General features: G+C 44.0%; 1 protein-coding gene across 1 annotated transcript in view; it reads left to right on the top strand.

Moving 5' to 3' along the window:
* The window catches only part of ARHGEF4 (Rho guanine nucleotide exchange factor 4), a 161,178-nt gene that overhangs the window by 66,683 nt on the left and 73,792 nt on the right, over positions 1–20,703 (top strand). Inside the window, 1 exon segment of the mRNA XM_066381091.1 lies at positions 8,933–9,059. Coding sequence (XP_066237188.1) covers positions 8,933–9,059 — 127 coding nt within the window.

Raw genomic sequence — 20,703 nt, 5'->3', positions numbered from 1 at the left:
ACACCTACAGTCTGCCTGGGTTTTAACAAGCAGTAAGTGAGATGTTTATAAAGTGACTGGCAAAAGGGCCAGACAAGAAGTGGGTGCTCAATACATGTTCATTCCTATTTCTCTTTCTTTTTAAAATCCAATGGGGGAGAGGAAAGGTCTAGCACTCTTGCACATCACAACATGTAGAAAGACTAGAGAGCGGCAAATGCACGAATAGCTGATGCAGGCACACGGCAGAATGCGAGGTGCGAGAAGCTCCGAAGTTGGTTCTCTCCAGCGGAAGCCCTGGGCAGCAACAAAACAGGAACCTCGACTTGGTGATTCGAAGGCTCCATCGTGTGGCTGCTCCTGAGAAAGCAGGCTACGATTGTCAGGGTATTTGCTAAGAATTCAGTTGTCATTCCTGTTTCTTCCTTCCACAGCGCTTTTAAGGAGCAAGAGTTGTTTTACTCCAATACTCTAAAACAGTGGTTCTCAAACTTTTGAAGCCAGGGCGCATTTAAAATCCTACAAATAATTGTAGGCGCACTATATACAAATTTCTGAGAAATATGCTATAATTAAGTCAAATAGTAAAGAAAAAAAATAAAGTCCAAGCGTGCTTCTATGGTAATTAAATGAAATAAGTACGACAAAATTAAATTTATTCTGATATTTAAAACCATTTTTATGTTACATTTTTTTTAGTTATGCTTTTTAGAATTTGTAAAAAAGAGGTGTTTAAAAACAACAAAAAAGTTATCTTTTTATTTATATCGATACATACTTAGTAAGACTTAGTAAATTCGGCAGGTCCCGGTGCGAATGTTTTAAGTTTCTTCATTCTTGTGTTTATGAAAAACATGAGCCTGATGTGTCCTAGCGGTTTCTGCAATGTTTGGGCATATATTTGAAAGGAAAACTCATTTCCTCATCAATACATTGAAGAATTCCTCTTTTTAATCTTAATTGTGTTGAGGGTAGAAAATCCTAATTCACATAAATACGATGTTGAAAATTGTAGTAAAATGTTCAAGGCTTTTTTAGATATTGCCACATATTCTTCTTTTATAGAAATCCGAAAGGCTTCAAGAGACAATTCCTTATGTTTAATCATCAATCTACAATCAGTGGATATAGCTGCCAGTTCTTCTTCTTCTGTTAATGTTAAACCAAAATCACTTGAAGCTTCCATGAATGGGTTTCTAGTCCAATCGTATTGTTCAGTGTTAAGTGATTTAAATTCTGCCCGTCAGCCTTCAAGTCCTATTTTATTTACACTTAACTTTTGCTCACTTCCAAAATCGAATTCTTCAATATCACTCTTCTTTTTGAGAAATCTATTTTATTTGGGTGTATTTATCTAAAAATAATATAATGATGTGTTAATAATTAATATAATAATGATGTGTTAACAAAAAGAGCAGTATATTCTGTAAGGAAATGGTATAATAGAGGAACTATATTTATTTTTATATCTGGGCACATGCCGTGAACCAGTGCAGCTAGTAATTCCAAGTCCCGAGTGGGAACGGTGTGGAATTAAGAAAATACGTGGAATTAAGAAAATATGGGGTTGGAAGGGCCCTGTAATCACTGCTGGCAAGAACAAAGCGCTCCCAAAAACTGCATCTTGCTTTATTTATAGGGCAAAGTGGGCCATTAGCAAATCAATGAGATCTTTGATCATGGTTCCAAGGCAACCCAAGAATTTTACCAAGTGAAGAAAACCCCCACCATACATATCATCTTAACTTTATACCAAACAAAGATAGAAAACACGTGTCTTCAGTCTTTCTGGGGAACATGGGGGGTAGTGTAAACAATCCAGCACCACAGCTTAACAGCCTTTTGCAACCTAATCAGGCAAGTGAGGAGGGGGGTTGGGCAGACTGTCAGCTTACAGCCAATTCCCCACACCTCTGTCCCCCAAAAATCTAAACTCCAAAAACCCTGTTGGTTTTCTGGTCTCCAACAGGCACATATTTCTCTGGAATACCATAGAGCAGTGGTCCCCAACCCCCGGGCTGTGGACTGGTACTGGTCCGTGGCCCATTTGGTACCGGTCTGCAGAGAAAGAATAAATAACTTACATTATTTCCGTTTTATTTATATTTAAGTCTGAACGGTGTTTTATTTTTAAAAAATGACCAGATTCCCTCTGTTACATCTGTCTAAGACTCACTCTTGATGCTTGTCTCGGTCACGTGATGCATTTATCCATCACCCAAAAGGCCGGTCTGTGAAAATATTTTCTGACATTAAACCAGTCCATGGCCCAAAAAAGGTTGGGGACCACTGCCACAGCGCACACTTTGAGAACCACTGCTCTAAAACAACCATTTTTAACATTTTGTTAAATTTCCCTCCAGCTTTTTTCTATAGACAACTTTTAGATACTTTTTCACACCATCTAATAGAGGCTATAATTTTCTGTGATGTTGCATCCTACAGTTTTTCTTTAAAGCTCTTTTTTGAGAAAAATAGATGGCATACAGAAAAGCATAATGTACAAATATGGTATATTGTTGTAAAACAAACACACAACAATCTCCACTTGTCGGGAAGCACCGCACCATCCCCTGCCCCTAACCCTTCCTGTTCAGAGCACCCTTCCTTCTCTCTGGCCCTTACCACTGTGCAAAAGTTTATGGTAGTCACTTCCTTGACTTTCATTGTAATTTTACTACTTAATTTTGCACCTACAGTGTGGTTTCTGTGGGCCTATTTTTAGCTTTATGTAAGTAAAACCTTATATATTCCTTTAAGCTTCCAGTCTATTGTCTGCCTTCTTTTGCTATAATTACATTAAGACTCATCCCTGTGCTGAGTATCTAACCTTCTCTCCTTTTCGTTGTTGTACAAAACTACTCTGAGTGAGCATTCCACAGTGTTTATTGGGCAGCTGCTGCTGGATGTGGGGCTCTCTCCAGTTCAGGCTGCTCGGACCATCTGTGCCCAGGCGCCTCCAGCACTCGCACTTGCACTTCTGTAGGCTGGGCCTCTCGGGGATGCGTATCTTCAGCTCGGCTAGACAGTGCCTGATATTTTGCCAAAGTGATTGTGCCAGTTTACATTCATTCCTTAAGCATTTCCTTTGCTCTGTATTCTCATTAACATTTGGTTAGTGTTGTCAGGCTTTTTAAATGTACCCCTTCTGCTAGGTGGGTAGAGGTATCTCATTGTTGTCTTAATGTGCATTTCCCAACTTATTTTTATTTTTTTATTCATTTTTAGAGAGGAGAGAGAGAGGGAGAGAGAAAGACAGAGAGGGAGAGAGAGGAGAGAGAGACAGAGAGAGAGAAGGGGGGAGGAGCTGGAAGCATCAACTCCCATATGTGTCTTGACCAGGCAAGCCCAGGGTTTCGAACCGGTGACCTCAGCATTTCCAGGTCGACGCTTTATCCACTGCGCCACCACAGGTCAGGCCATTTCCCAACTTTTAAAGAGGCTGAGCACCCTTAACCTGCTTATTGACAATGTGGCTATCATCTCTGGGGACATGTCTGACCTAAGCTCTCGTCCATTTGTTTATGATGTTGTCTTTTTTTTTTTTTTTTAACCAATTTGTCTATGTTCTGGATACAATCAGTTAATGTGTCACAAATAAGATTTCCCATTCTATGGCTTATCTGTTTCCTTCAATGGTACCTTTTGATGAACACTAGTTCTTAATTTTTAAAAAAAAATTTCCAGGAGAGGGAGAGAGAAAGATATCAATTTGTTATTCCCCTTATTTATGCACTCATTGGTTGCTTCTTGTATGTGCCCTGACCAGGGATTGAACCCATGACCTTGGCGCTCTGGGATGATGGTCTATCCACCCCTCCAGGGCCCAAGTTAATTTTAATGTTGTCAAGTTAATCCATTTTTTTCTCTACTCCAAGGTCATGAATAGAACCCCCTAAGTTAACTTTTTTTGTTTTAAGTTTTCATGGTCTGGTTTTTCATATTTAGGTCTCTGAGATGCCTAACCCTGGTGTTTGGTCTGTTGGTCTATGTTGATTCAGTGTCCTCATGACTAGTTGTATACAGGAATATAGGAAGTGCTGCTGTCCAGTTGATCAAACCCTCTCATTTTGTTCTTCTTCAACCTGATAAATATTTATTGAGTGCCCTCTATGGGGCCAGGCTGTACTTTAGGTGCTGTGGATACAGTAATGAATAACACATAAAGACCTCTGTCCTCAGAGCAGGAAGCAGGGAGCAAAGGTAGCAGGATTTAATCAATAATCGAGCAAATAAGATTATTTCAGGCCTGATGTATGGTGGTGCAGTGGATAAAGTGTCAACCTGGAATGCTGAGGTCGCCGGTTCAAAACCCTGGGCTTGCCTGGTCAAGGCACATATGGGAGTTGATGCTTCCCCCCCCCCCTTTCTGTCTCTCTCCTCTAAAATAAATAAATAAAGTCTTAAAAAAACATGATTATTTCAAACACTGAAGACTAGAAAATGTTGGAAATGTAATTAAGAAACTGAAAAGGTTAAGGGTATAGAGAATTAAGGGCAAGGAGGGTGATACTCCCTTAGGATGGAAGTTTGGAGTCTAACGTTAGAGCCAAAGCTTGAATGATGAAGAGCTGGTACATGTGGCCCTCCCAAGGCCAGCCCAGCGTTTCAGTGACATGGGAGAATTCCCTCACTCACATACTGCCGTGTCATTTAGCCCTCCAGAACATCATCTCTTTTTTTTTTAATTAATTACTTAATTTTTTAATTCATTTTAGAGAGGAGAGAGATAGAGAGAGAGAGAGAGAGAAAGAAGGGGGGAGGAGCAGGAAGCATCAACTCCCATATGTGCCTTGACCTGACAAGTGCAGGGTTTTGAACCCAGCAACCTCAGTGTTCCAGGTCTATGCTTTATCCACTGCGCCACCACAGGTCAGGCCACAATGTCATCTCACACCTGAGAGACCGAAGCATAAGTGTGTGGTTGTAGGACGGCGGTAGCCCTTGGGTGTGAAAGGTGCTGTTAGATACGAAGATTTCATTTCAATGTCAGGTTTAAGGGGAAAAACCCTACACTGCCTGGGGAAGCAGGCTCCGGCATCTGCATTCCAGCTAAGGGGTTTTAGGGAGGAGATCGAGATCAAGAGGGCAAAATGAGAAAGAACTGTTTGTGGGTAAGATGAATGGAGAAAGAACTAGGTGCTTAGAAACCTGTGCACATTTTATTCCTCTCTCAGATGTAATCTGGCCTTCATGAATATGTGTACCAATGTCCCGTTCCACTTTAACCAGGATTAAAGTAAATTTCATGTGAGTTCCAAGTCTAAGGTCCTACAATTGTATAAGGTTTGGCATAAGAGAGAATTCTGATTATTAATAAGAAATGGAAATTGTATACTAGTTGAGTCCAATAATGGTCTAGCTTTTCTAGTAGTGAATACAAAAAGATAAATACAACTAGCAAAACAGTATGAAAAGAAGCAAAGAAGAATACAATGAGGCTTGAAAGAATCAGAATAGCAAGAATAATAAAGCATATGTTGTAACGAATCAGAACACTAGATCACCATTCTCAAAGTGTAGTCGTTGGACTACATGGTTATTCTGTTGTTTAATTTCTAAGTAGGTAGAAATTTCCCATTACCTTTCTATTACTGATTTCTAGTTTAATTTATGATCAGAGAAGGATACTTTGTACAACTTCAATCCTTTTAAATTTAAGTTGTTATTGTTATTGATTTTATCATTACCACCAAGGATATGGTTTGTTTTGGTGAAAAGTACCCATGCACTTGAAAACAATATGTGTTCTGCTGTTGGGTGGACTATTCCACAAATGTCCATTAAATCCAGTTGGTTGATGATGTTGTTCGCTTCATCTCTTCCTTTGCTATTCTGTTTATTTGTTCTATTGATTATTGAGATAAAAGTGTTAAAGTATCCAACCGTAACTGTGGATTCTTCATTTTTCTTTTAAATTTTATCAGTTTTTGCTTCATATATTTTGAAGGTCTATGGTTAGGTGCATACACATTTAGGATTATTGTGTCTTCCTGCTGAATTTACCCTCTTATTATATAATACCCTTTGGTATCTTGGTAGTTTTCCTTGATACTTGTGTGTATGTGTGTGTAAGCTGCATTTTATTTGAAAATCCACCCACTTTTGCTAACATACATTTTAATATTGTAAACAAAATAGAATCTGCAGAGACAATGCAGTAGGCATGCTTACACTCATGTACTAAATTGCTTTCCTACAACAAACTTTCCTTGTTAAGGCCCATCTCAACCCAAATGTTAAGCTGTATTTACATAAGGCACCAATCAACAGTGCAGTTTATTTCTTCATTAACTAAACTCTTGGCTAGACACTAGATTTAAAGATATTATTTCCTCTTATTCAGAAGACATATGATCATAACATGGCATGAGCCAAATAAAAAGTTCCAGGATTTTCTCCCCGTCCCATCCCCCATCACACCTCCTCGTTTTACTGAAAAGGAGGAAAGTCTTGAAGTGAAATCAATTCCTCACATTCATTTTGGAAAGGACCTAATGTCAAATGAAAAATAAGGACATGCCAAAGTAGACAAGTTCCTTCTCAATGCACTAATGCTTCCTCTTACCTATTTCATCTGAAATCTATGTATTTTGTTTGATGTCAGTATAACTATTCAAGTTTTTTTTTAATTAGAGTTTATGTGGCATATATTTTTCCATCCATTTATGTTTTACCTACTTTTATCATTACTTTGAAAGTGGTTTTCTTGTAACAGCATATAGTGAAGTTTCTTTCTCTCATTTATCCATTTTGTTTTTGAAGAGAGAGGAAAAGAGAAGGAGAGGGAGAGAGCAGGAAGGGAGGGGAGAAGCATCAACTAGTAGTTGCTTCCACTTCAGTTGCACACTGATTGCTGCTCGTATGTGCCTCGACCAGGGCCAAGCCCCATCTCCTTACTCAAGCCAGTGACCTTGGGCTTTCCATGCCAGCAACCTTTGGGCTCAAACTGGTGACCTTTAGGGTCATGTGGAGGATCCCCCCCTCCCCCCACTCAAGCCAGTGACCCTGTGCTGACAAGCCTGGTCTCAGAGCCAGCGACCTTATAGTTTCAAACTGGCGACCTCTGCATTCCGGGCTGATGCTTTATCCACCATATATAATAGATATCTTCAATCTCCCCCTTCATGCTGTAGTTGTCCTAGGTCATCTACATATATCAAAACCTCATCAGACAATATTATAATTTTTACTTTTAACTATCAAACATATTTTAAAGAACTGAGAGGAGAAAAATAATCTGTTATATTTGACCACATATTTACTCCTTCTGTTGCTCTTACTTCAATACCTGAAGTTTAAAGTTTCCCACTGGTATCATTTCGCTTTTGTATGAAGATCTTCCTGTAAATTTCTTTACAGCAGGTCTGCTCGCTATGAATTCTCTCATTTTTCTTCATGTGAGATTGTATTTATTTCACCTTCTTTACCTAAAGTATTTTTTTGCTGGATATGGAATTCTGGGTTGACAGTTGGCTCAGCATTTTAAAACCACTGTCCCTTTCTTTCTGGACTTCATGAAAAATCTGCAGTCCTTTGAATGACTATTCCCCTACACATAGTATATTGTTAATTTCTGGCTGCTTTCAAGATTTTTTTTTATTCTCTTTAGTTTTCAGTGGTTTTGTTATGATGTGTTAGGCACTGATTTCCTTGGGTTTTCTTGTCTGAAGTTTAATGACCTTCTCATGTCTGTAAGTTAATGTTTTTCAGCATAATTGGGATCTTTCCAGAAATTATTTGTTGATATTGTTCTGCACCATACTGAGGATCCAGGTTCACAACCCCGAGGTTGCCGGCTTGAGCACGAGCTCGTCGGCTTGAGATCAGGGTCACCGGCTTGAGTGTGGAATCATAGAAGTGACCCCATGATCACTGGCTTGAGCCGAAAGGTCACTGGCTTGAAGCCCAAGGTTGCTGGCTTGAGCCCAAGGTCACTGGCTTGAACCCAAGGTCATTGGCTTGAGCAGGGGGGCACTGGCTCGGCCACAGCCCCTGGTCAAGGCAAATATGAGAAAGCAATCAATGAAAACTCAAGTACTGCAACTACAAATTGATGCTTCTCACCTCTCTGCCTTGTCTGTCTGTCCCTGTCTATCCCCCTCCTTTCACGCGTGCACATGCGCGTGAAAAAAGAAAGAAAACTCAACACAGGATGAGTGTCACTTAAAATTCTGGTGTCCTTCCCCAATCTACCTGCCACCATTTACTTTCAGAGTCCTCGGATAACTGATCTATATGTATGTCCAATTTTTAGTTTCATTCAAAGGGAAGAGATGGGATGGAGTGTCATACTCCTTCTTAATACTTGTGTGTTTATGTTTCCAGAAATCACTAAAAGAATTCTCTAAGCACTCTTTGGTTAATTGTGTAAGAGACACAAAAGAAAAGGAAGGGGGACATAAAGTTAATACAGTAACTTCTTAAAGGAGACAAAACTGGGAGGCACCAATTTTATCTATGGACTTTGGGGTGAAAAAAAAAAGTAATATCCCTTGCCTTCCGAAGACCCCATGCAACACTGGTCCTTACTGTCTGAAGGGTAAGGTCTGCCTCATAATTATGAGGTGTCAGACTTTGTGAGTTGTATCCCAATTAAGTTCCCCTAAAAGAATATGCCTCAGCTAAAATGAACAGTTTTGCAGGCTGTGTGAGTTCCCAGCTGGGGTAGATTTAAAGATTTGGAACCTTCCCAACAGCCCTCATTTCACATTGTTGAATGACCACCTGTTGTGCCATGGTTGCCACATATGGCCATACAGGTTGTAAGCACCAAATTTAGGAACAGCTTTTCTTTTCCTGCCATGAATATTGACGTGAACGGCCATCTTCCTGAACTGTTTCCATTCTGGCCGTGTGCTTTGCTCAAAACAAAAGTCCTGAACAGTTAGAAAAATGTGGCAATGACATGTCTTCTCTTTTCTTCATTTACTCTCTCTTTCCTCTCTCCCAGTTTTGGAGGCAGACGACCATTACCTCTCCAGTGTCTTGGAATCTCCCTAGAAGAGGCCGTCCTTTCTCCCAGAGTGCCCCAACACGGCTGAACCACCTGGGCAGGCAAGAGCACACACCTGACCATGGTGAGTTATATGCCTCTCTATTTTGTTTCACACTCCAGTGTCTTGGAAAGAAGAACAAGAAGTGAGAGAGTGTTGGTGACTACTATGTCTACGTCCCTGGCAGAAGTAGCTTGAAGGTGAAAGGGATAAAACACTGTCTCTTATCTCTTCAATTGGGAAGAGGTACCTACATACCAATCAGAGAAAGGGAATTTTTGGCTTAGGGAACATTTGATTATTAAATCCCAAAACATGACTCCATTTATTTAACCAAACAAACAAACAAACGACTGACCATCCCTTGGGTCTTGCTATAGGATACAACTTGCAAAAGAAGCAATCACATAGAGTGCTTTCTCTAATCTAGTAATAAAATTTGGGTATTTTGCATTCTGAGAGACCAATCTCTTCCTTGAGTTATTTTTTAAATTTATTGGGTGACATTGGTTAATGAAACCATACAGGTTTTCAGTGTACAACTCAATAAAATATTATCTCCATAATGCATCATGCACTCATCCCCATAGTCAAGTTTCATTCACTCCCCACTGACCCCCCCTTTGCCCACTTACCTCCCTCTGCCCACCTTTCTCTCTGGATATCACCGCACTGTTGTTGGTGTCTGTGTTATATGTGGATATATAGATATTTTGTCTATATATATACATATATATATTGCTCACAAAAACTAGGGGATATTTAAAAATTAATATGAAGCTATATAAAAATCCCCCAATTTGTGAGCAGTGTGTGTGTGTGTGTGTATGGCTTAATCCCATCACCTTTTTTCATCCAGCCCACCAACCCCTACCCTCTGAAAGTTGTCTGTCTGTTCTGTGTATCTATGCTTCTGTTTTTATCTTGTTTGTTAAATTATTTTGTTGATTAGATTCCACATATGAGTGAGATCATATGGTACTTATATTTCTCTGCCTGGCTTATTTCCCATAGCATAACGCAATCCAGGTCCATCCATGCTGTTGCAAATGGTAATGTTTCCTTCTTTTTTATAGCTGAGTAGTATTCCATTGTGTGTATGTATCACAGCTTTTTTATCCACTCTTCTTCTGACGGGCACTTGGGCTGTTTCCAGATCTTGGCTATTGTAAATAATGCTGCAATAAATGTAAGGGTGCATATATTCTTTTGAATTAGTGTTTTGTGTTTCTTTGGATATGATCCCAGAAGTGGAACTGCTGGGTCATAAGGCAGTTCCACTTTTAATTTTTTGGGAAAACTCCATACTGTTTTCCACAGTGGCTGCACCAATCTGCATTCCCACATGCAGTGCACAGGGGTTCTCTTTTCTACACATCCTTGCCAGCACTTGTTGTTGATTTATTTATTTTTAGTTTTCCTAAGAAATAATCTGAGTTTGAGATATCTGATGAGACACTGAGAAGAAGACCTCAAATACTCCCTTTTGATTTATTGGTGATAGCCATTTTGACAGGCATGAGTGATATTTCATTGAGGTTTTAATTTGTGTTTCTCTGGTGGTTAGTGATGTTGAGCATCCTTTCATATGTCACTTGGCCATCTGTATGTCCTCTTTGGAGAACTGACTTTTCAGGTCCTTTGTCCATTTTAAAATCAGGTTGTTTGTCTTCTTAGTGATGAGTCATGTAAGTTCCTTATGTACTTTGGAAAGTAACCCCTTAGCTGATGTATTATTGGTGAACACGTTCTCCTCCACAGTAGGCTGCCCTTTTATTTTATTGATGGTTTCTTTTGCTGTGCAAAAACTTTTTAGTTTGATGTAGTTCCATTTGTTTATTTTTCCCTTGTCCAAGGAGATATATCAGCAAAAATATTGCTACAAGAGATGTCTGAGATTTTACTGTCTATGTTTCCTTTTAGGATTTTTATGGTTTCATGACTTACATTTATGTATTTGATTCATTTTGAGTTTATTCTTGTGTACAGTGTAAGTTGGCAGTCTAGTTTCATTTTTTGTATGTATCTGTCCAATTTTCCCAACACCATTTTTTTTTTTTTTTGCATTTTCTGAAGCTGGAAACAGGGAGAGACAGTCAGACAGACTCCCGCATGCACCCGACCTGGATCCACCCGGCATGCCCACCATGGGGCGACGCTCTGCCCACCAGGGGGCGATGCTCTGCCCATCCTGGGCGTCACCATGTTGCGACCAGAGCCACTCTAGCGCCTGGGGCAGAGGCCAAGGAGCCATCCCCAGCGCCCAGGCCATCTTTGCTCCGATGGAGCCTTGGCTGCGGGAAGGGAAGAGAGAGACAGAGAGGAAGGCGCGGCGGAGGGGTGGAGAAGCAAATGGGCGCTTCTCCTGTGTGCCCTGGCCGGGAATCGAACCCGGGTCCTCCGCACGCTAGGCCGACGCTCTACCGCTGAGCCAACCGGCCAGGGCCCCAACACCATTTTTTGAAAAGACTGTCTTTATTCTATTTTATGTTCTTACATCCTTTGTCAAATATTAATTGACCATAAAAGTGTGTACTTATTTCCGGGCTCTCTGTCCTCTTCCGTTGATCTATATACTTGTTCTTATGACAGTACCAGGCTGTTTTCATTACTATGGCCTTGTAGTATAGTTTGATATCAGATATTGTGATATGTCCAATTTTGTTGTTCTTTCTCAAGAAAGTTGAAGCTATTCAGGGTTTCTTTGGTTCCAGATAAATTTTAAATATTTCTTCTAGATCTGTGAAATATGTCATTGGTATTTTAATAGGAATTGCACTGAGCCTATAGGTTGCTTAACTTAGTATGAACATTATAATGATGTTAATTCTTGTAATCCATGAACATGGTATATGGTTCCACTTACTTGTATCTTCCTCAATTTCTTCAGTATCCTATAATTTTATGAGTACAGGTCTTTCAGCTACTTGGTTAAATTTATTCCTAGGAACCTTATTTACTTTACTGCAATAATACCTGGGATTGTTTTCTTAAATTTCTTTCTGATAGTTCATTATGAGTGCATGAAAATGCCACCAATTTCTAAATATTAATTTTGTATCCTGCTTCTTTACCTAATTCATTTATCATTTCTAGTAGTGTTTTGGTAGAGTCTTTAGACTTTTCTATGTACAGTATCATGTCATCTACAAATGACAGTTTTACTTCCTTTTTTTCCAATTTGGATGGCTTTTATTTTTTCTTCTTGTCTGATTGCTGTGACCAGAACTTCCAGTACTATGTTGAATAGGAGTGGTGAAAGCAGACATCCCTGTCTTATTCCTGATCTTATGGCAAATTCAGTGGTGGGATTCAGCCAGTTTGCACCGGTTTGGCAGAACCAATAACTAATTTTTTGTTGAGTTTGGCGAACTGGTTATTAAAATGGCACCTGTAATCAGGGTTCTGTCTAAGGAGGGTGTTGGGGCAGCTGCCCAATGTGGAAATCACAAATTGACATTCCTTATTCTTTTAATGTTCATCTTCACAACAGCGTATTCTAAGCACCTATAGTAATGCTCATTCCGTCATAGGTGAAAAAATTGCAAGTGAGGATGCCAATCAAGAAGCAGTATGAACTATCTTAAATAACAGTTTTATTGTTTTTTTGTCAGGTATTATTATTTTTTCATTAGTATTTTAAAACTATAACATAATCTAGTTTTGTGTGCCTCTTTTATTGATTGTATTTAAGTTTTAAATGCGTGAAATAATAAACTATCTTTTGGTATATTGCTTTTTTGTACTTAAAGTGGTCACTAGGGCAGAGAGCCCGTTGTTGAATTATTTGAATCCCACCACTGCGTGTGTAAGCCTACAAAGGGCAGACGACAGATGCACAGCAGCCACTGACAGAGGGCAGTAAATGTGAGGAAGGGGTAAGTGAAGTCTCACTGAGAAGGCAACCTTTAGTGAGATCTGAAGATTGAGAAGGAGCCAGTAAATTGCAAAACAAAGACAACATTCAGGTAAAAGGAACAGTAAGTGCAAAGGCCCTGAGGCAAGCAGGAGAGCTAGCAGGAAGGCCACAGTGGCTGGAGTGCAGAGAGCAAGGGACAGGGACTATGACGGCTGGAGAAACAGGCCAGCCTAGAGCACACAAGGACTTGTAGGTCTTGCTTATTGTGAAAAAGAGGAGCTTCTGAAGGGTTTAAAGTAGAAACATGTCATGGTATAATTTCTATTTTAGACTTTGCTCTGGTTGCTCTGTGGAACTAGAGACTGAACTTGTCTTCCAGGTACAGATGGTGGTGGTAGCAGTAAAGTAAGAGAAAGGGACACCTTTGACATTCCTTTTGGAGGTAGAATGCACAGACTTGCTGATAGATTGGGAGGGTGTCTCCTGATCTGCAAGTCACACTGGCAATGGCCATCTCCTTCCAGACCAGTTTTTCCTACCCGCAAGGCCCGAACTCTTAGGCCTCAAAAGGACAACCTTCCAAGACCACAGACAGTGACTCCCCCTTGGAGAAGAGCCTGCACTCAGGAACAAGGGGAGGGAAGTGCTGTTTTTCCCAACCGAGGGTAAGAAAGAATGGAGGCATGGGTGGGAAGTGCGCATGCCAGCTATGGAGCGGTCAGGAAAGACGGACAGGTTCCTCAGATAAGTAAACTAAGGGAGGGGCCTTCAAGGTGCACAGATATGGCTGAGTCACCCCACCCTCAATGTCCGTCAGCTGAACCCTCAACAACACCGCTATTACCTTATGCTTGTACAGAGCTTTGTACTTTACATAAATGTTTACGTGTCATGGACCCACTCCTCAGAGTGGTTAGGGCAGCTTTAGTAAATTCATAGAGGAGATAACAGAAGACCCGCAAGGAGAGGAGACAATACCTAGATTACTATGAAGATGCAGGGTTCCTCATGATAGAGAGCAGGAACACGTGGCTTAGGAAAAGGATATAGGTAGGCTACAGGAAATGGACAACAGATGCAGAGAAGAGGCGAGAATGCCCACTTTTCCATCGTCCACCCTACCCCAGCTTAGCTGTATCTGCTTTTCATCCTCACCTTGTCTACAACCAGCTCCCTAGGGCTTGGTGGCGTGATGGGGGGTACGGTCAGCAGCCTTTACCAGTTCATATTAGCCCTTCCCCCTCACACTTCTCCCCGTGAGACCAGGTCTCCCCATTTTCCACCTTCCATATTTCATGTCAGCACTTTTTGATTTTCGAGCTTGTTTGGAGCAGTTGGGGGTACCTCATTTTTTAGGCACACTCCAAGAACCCCCAGAAAACTCGTGAGTGTCTGGGAGGGTCAGAGGAAACCTCAGCTCCCTTCCCTGTTTCCATCTGAGCAAACATCTGGAATCCCTGGCCCTAGGTCATGTATTTTGTGACTCCACTGTCATCTGCGCCTATCACTGGACTTTTCCAGCCACTTGCCAAAGTCGCTTGGCATAAACCGTGACGCTCCTATAATGGCCTATTATTCATTACACGCCACCTGGCTAGCGTATCTGGGGCGGGGCAATATTCTACCCGCTGGTTGCCCCAGAATGGCTGGTTCCCACGCACAGCGTATGTGCAAGGGATCCGCCGAGGAGGGTCGTGTCCGGGCCGAGCGCGCTCTCGGATCTGGTGCGACCCAGGGCTGACACTGGACTGCCCGACTCGGATGGTCTCAGATCCTGATGAATGAAAGCGAAGGCCCACCGTCTACTCACCACCGTGCACCCAGTGTCCCTCGTGAGAACGCCCCGTTGTGATCTGTGCGCGCCAGCGCTGGCGGCGGGCGCGGACCTACGCGGACCACGGCCGTGGGGCCCCAGCGCCGCGCCCGCCACCCCCGCTCTAGGGATACGTGCGCGCGCGCGTGGGCGCGTGCCGACAGGGTCCGCGCGACATGCGCGCGGGAGGGTGGCAGATGCGCTCTCTGGGTGGGCACCCAACCTAGCCCCCAGCTTCGCGCAGTCTGCGCCCGCAGATTCGAGCGGGCGGTGGCTCTAGTGGCGCTCCATGATGTCAGCGGGCCCGGAGCGGCGGCCGCGCGGCGAGGATGGAGCCGAGGGCGCCGCGGGTCCGCCAGCGCGCCCCTTACCCTCCGACAGTGGTGCGGGCCCGGACCCTGGCTCGCTCGCTCCGTCGCCCAGCAGCCCCGCCGCCACCGCTGCTTCCCTCTCATCCTGGCCCGCTCCTCCGCCCGCGGCCCAGCCCCCTGCGAGCCTGTGGCTGGAGCTCGGGTCCCCCTGCCTGCGGACGCAGCAGTGCCCGAGCGAGTCCAGCGGGCAGGCGAGCGGCGAGCTCGGCACCAGCAGCAGCAGTGCTGGCGGCAGCAGTTCCGGGCTGTCCCCGGGCTCCGACTCGGACAGCAGCGGCGTGGTGTGCGGCGGCCGCGGTGGCTCGCGCGGCGCCCTGTCGCGCTCCTGGAGCCTGGAGAGCCTGCGCTCGGCCACTGCCGGTAAGGGCGCCGCGCCGCCCTCAGCGTCTCCCGTGCCTCCCGTGCCTCCGGTGCCTCCCGTGCCTCCCACCCCGCGTCTGTCCTCGCCGCTTCTCCTTACCCCTTTCCCTGCTGGACGTCTTTGACTCATGCCCCTTTCCATTTCTGGCCCCTTGCTACCCCTTGTTTTGCCCTTGTGATTCTTTTTACTCCCCCCCCCCTTTTCCCCCAGATATCCTATCGTCTTCTTCCCATTTCTGTCCCTTCTTTCGCCCACTTGTACCAGTAGGCTACCTGTTGCAGCCGAGACACTGTTACCCACCCCGCACCCTCCCTCCCCCAAAGTATCCTCCGCAGCCGAGCTCGTCTACAACTGGGAAACTGAGTGTTTAAATAAGAGTTTGGTATCTTCGCCAAACTGTTCTTGACCAATGGCACGCGTCTGCTTTTCTGAGCTAAAAGAGGGCTCATTGGCCCGGGGGTGGGCAGGATTCAGTGTGTCTGGGGCTCCCAGCCCGAGGAGGGGCTCACCCTGGACCCTCTGAAACAAGCAGAGCAGTTTCCCTGAGACGGGATTGCAAGAGTGTCCCCTGGGACCTTGCGCTCCCTCTAATGATCCCCTTTCTACCAGGAGGACCGAATTCTGCACATGCATTGAGAGGAACACTTTGATCCTAAATGTTAATTAAGCAAGGAGGCCTAGAGTGACTTAACGAAGGGTAACCCTTGATTCGTTGCTACACTGTATTCTTTTATATTTTACTTCTTGGAAACACTCAACTAATTATTTTTGAGTTCCTTCGGTGGAAGTTATAAAGGAAAACAGGTGCTGTTTGGGAATGGGGGAGGTAGTGCACCCAGCATGCCCATGCATGGGGTGGGGGATGCGGGCTGTGAAAACCTCAGCGTCCCATCATGGGCCGGCCGGGAGGCTGTGCAAGTGCCTGGGTTCGAGCAGCGAAGCCAGAGGGGAGCAGGAGGCCCTGCAGGCAGCAAGGTCGAGCCCTCCCCACCCCACCCCCAGGATGGAGTACAGGCTATACTGGGCCACGTTGGGAAGAGTACAGTGTAAACCGCTTCGTGTGAGAGTACCATGAATGGTAGATAAGGGGTTAGGGCTCTGCCCTGAAGTCATCAGGTGTGGGAAAGTGAAGGATGCCCGAACCCTGCACGGAGTTCAGCGTCACTCTTACCACCTGGTCCCAAAACAGACACATGAAGCACAGGAAGGTGAATAATTGAGATGTCAGTTTCTCCCCAGGCTAAAAGTTTTTCAGAACTCTGGAACTCTGACTCTTCCCTTCCCCATTCCCTTGAAAACTCTTCTTACCCTTCTCTCTGGGGTGCTTAAGTGGAACTCAGTTCAGTTTTAAAACACCAAACTACTATAGACAATTCTGCAAGGGGCACTTCAAGCAAAGTGGGAAATGACTTCTTTCTTCTCTTTGCCCAAATGCCTTTCCTATCCTTTGCAGAATCTGAAGCTTACCTGCTCAACTCAGTAACAGCAATCCCCACCCAAGGGGGCTTGAGTGGAAAGCGGAGGATATGCTCCCATGAACTCCCCCACTGTTTCTTCCTTCTGCCCAGGGCAGGGAGGGGTAAAGCAAATGGAGATGGCAAGACCTGAGGTCCAGGGATACCCCAACCCAGACCCTGAGGTAGCCGGGATGAGTTTCAGAGAAAACGGCTATATATATGTGCATGAAGGCCTGGGGGGGGGGGGGGTGTTGGGGCCAAGATGAAAGCTAAGGCCCAAAAGGCTGCTCCTTGGGCTCAGAGCAAGGCAACGTTTAAAACATCATGATATTGGAAGAGTTGAAGTAAGACCCAGAACCCTGGACCACTGAAGATGGGTTCCAGGTACTGCTGAGCCCATAAGCGGAGTACCTGTACTCAGGGCATGCTGGTCAGTCACTAACTACAGAGACAGTGAGGAAAATGTTTTTAGTTATCTCTTTTTTCTCTGCCCCCATTCCCATCCTCAACGCTCTACTTCCTGCCTTGTTTTAGAAGGCCCTGCTTCAGAAGTGTTCAGTGCACTGCTGTGAGTACTGTAGAGCTGTGTAAGTCCATGAAGCCATCCATCAACTGAATTCCTGGAGAGAATTAAGCCCCAGTGTACTAAGACACCATTGTATGCAATGAGTGAACAGTCTTCTAGAATTGTACTAGCCGTTTGCCATCCTTGAGAGTAATTGGGAAAATAGGCACTCAGTGATATTTGGAGTTGTTCAGATGAAGAAATCTGGTTGGAAAGGCTGCCATGGAGGAGGCTTGATGGGAAGGTACATTTGGTGAGCATCTTCTCTGTGCTGGATATGGTGCTCCCTGTTACCTCGTTACCACAGAAGTCCAGTGCAGTGAGTATTGTCATTCTACAATCCAGATACAGAAACGGGCTCAAAGTAAAGCGGTCAGTCACCCACCCAAGGCTGCCCAGCTTGGCCATGTCTGACCAGAGCTTCAGGCCTGCTTTTGCCATCACTTGCTGGGGGTCTTTTGCTGGGTTCGTGGAGGTAATGCAAGCCCAGGAGGAAAGGCAGTGTGCTGGGGTGGGGGTTCACAGAGAGGTAAAGTCTTGGCTATTTGCATGCTTGCTGTTGTGTTTATTCAACAACCCCAGCTTTTTTCCTGAGTCCCAGCCACCTCATTTGCAAAATGAGGACATTGAAATCCGATATCTGACCTCTTTTCTAATCAACCCTAAAATTCCGTGATTTTAGAGCTATTGATTTGGAGTGGGTACGCCCAGTGAGTTGGCATTTATTGCATACTGTTTTTCTGTTTGAGTTGTCTGTGGCTCTAAGACAAAGCACACATGCGTTCAATTGGATTGTGTTTTATTTTTTAAGAAAGATTAAGAATTACCAATAAAAAATTCTTAGCAAAACTTGATTGTTGTCATGATTCTTAGATGCATGACTCTGCTAAGCCTTTTGCAGAAATTGTCAGCAAGAACCAGAAAGGCTTGTGCCTGAGGCTGGAATTATAACTTGCCTGCAGGGCAGAGCTTTAGCCGGGCATCCAGCAGAGGACTGTAGACTCTCCTTGTTTACAAAAGACTTCTTGATTTCAAATGTCTGGACTTGGCATTTTCCATTGAAACATTACCTATCCTGGTATGGAGGCTTTGCTTCAGGGCCGATTCTGAATGTAAAATGTACAGAGTAGACAGGGTGAAGTTTCTATGACTCTTCTTTCTGCCCCTGTTCTCATCTCCAATGTCTGTAGCCTCCACAGCCCTCGGCTATGCTATCAGATTGCTGTTACTTGTCTTTTTAAAATTCTTATTCTGGATGTGTTACATTAACAGGCTTAATTCTCAGTTAGGCTTCTGGGGTTGACAGTTTTTACTCCCCTGTGCTTTTGCATGGTCAATGTCACGATTTCTTCTTGGGAAAGAACAGAGGCTACATCCACATTCCTCTGCAAGCCCCAGAAGCATTTTTCTGGCTCAAATGGGAATCCGGCTTTTGAGAAGGCTGTGCCACTCTTGCAATCAGACATTTATTTAATGCATTGTGTTCTAGGCACAGCACTGGGCACTAGAAATAATAGACAGGTCATACAAGGTTATTGCCCTTAAGAAATCACAGCACCGAAAGAGACAGGCAGTGATGATTCATTATGAGTGCTGTGATAGAAATAAACCCTATGGGATGATGTCTTAACAGTGACCAAGTCACTCTCAGTAGATGATTCTTTAGGACTCTCAGGACTCAGAAGAGCTGTTATACTTATGTTTAAGTTTATTACACTGAAAGTATTCAGATTAAAATCAACCAAGGCAAATGTGCATAGGGAAGAGTCCAAGGAAAACCAGGCACAAGCTTCTCCGCATCCCCTCCCATGGAATCCCATGGACCATACTTAATTCTTCCACCAACAGTGTGACAACATGTAGGAAGTATTGCCAACCAGGGAAGTTCACCCAAGCCTTGAGGTCCAGGGCTTTTATTGGAGGTCACTTAGGCATGCTGAGTCCACAAGACTGACTGTATTTTCTAAGTCTCCAGCCCCTCCAGAGCAGTGTAGCTGAAGGCCCCCACCACAAATCACATTGTTAGCATAACCATCTGTCATAGCCCAAGGCCCTAGATATACAAAGACACTCTTGTCCCTGGGTAGTTTAAGGACTTAGAGGCGAACTCCCAGGAGCCAATTAAGACTAATCTTTTTTTATTTAATTCATTTTATTTTATTTTATATTTTAGTGAGAGAGACAGAGAGAGGGGCAGATAGGGACAGACAGACAGGAAGGGAGAGATGAGAAGCATCAATTTTTGTTGTGGTTCCTTAGTTGTTCATTGATTGCTCTCTCATATGTGCCTGGACCAGGGGGCTACAGCAGAGTGAGTGACCCCTTGCTCAAGCCAGTGACCTTGGGCTTCAAGCCAGCAACAATGGGGTCATGTCTATGATCCCACGCTCAAGCCAGTGATGCCGCACTCAAGCTGGTGAGCCCGTGCTCAAGCTGGTGACCTTGGGGTTTTGAACCTGGGTCCTCTGTGTCCCAGTCCGATGCTCTATCCACTATGCTACCACCTGATCAGGCTTTATTTTATTTTTTTAAAGATTTTTATTTATTGATTTTACAGAGAGGGGTGGACAAGAAGTAGTTGTTTACTCTAACTATTCATTGGTTGCTTGTCATGTGTGCCTTGACCAGACAAGCTCATGGTTTTGAACCAGAAACCTCATCATTCCAGGTCGGTGCTCTATCCACTGTGCCACCACAGGTCAGGCAGGACCAGTCTTTTTATTTATTTTAGAATGTTCAAAGCTTGAGCATCCACATACCTTTACTGCCCAACTAGAGAAGCTCAGAAGAGGGGTACCAGACCCAACCTATTATGGGGGGCAGGGCTAGTTCCTCTAAGTCAGCGGTTCTCAACCTGTGGGTTGTGACCCCGGCGGGGGTCGTTCGACCCCCACCAGGGTGGCGACCCACAGGTTGAGAAACGCTGCTCTAAGTGCTCCAGAGGAACCTTTCAGGGAGGTGTATCGCCTGAGCCTTACTGCCCTATGTTAGCTGTGGGGAGGGGTAGAAAGCTTTCAGAGAGAGGATTAACATCAACATGCAGAAAGATGTGGGAAGGAATGGAGCCTGTGTTTACTGAGCATCTGTGCTAGGTACACTGCCAGATGCTTTCAATATGAGGAATTGAAAATAGTATGCAATGAGCAGCTTAGCAAGAGGTGAGGCTAGAGACAGGAAGAACAGGCTGTGGTTAAGAAATATGGACTAAATTCTAGGAGCTATGAAAAGGTTTTCTCTTTTTTTTGTGACAGAGAGAGAGAGAAATGGACAGATAGGGACAGACAGGAAGGGAGAGAGAGAAG

This window comes from Saccopteryx leptura, chromosome 4 (genome assembly GCF_036850995.1).
Source record: "Saccopteryx leptura isolate mSacLep1 chromosome 4, mSacLep1_pri_phased_curated, whole genome shotgun sequence".
Lineage (NCBI taxonomy): Eukaryota > Metazoa > Chordata > Mammalia > Chiroptera > Emballonuridae > Saccopteryx > Saccopteryx leptura.
This window is presented reverse-complemented; position numbering and strand designations above follow the sequence as displayed.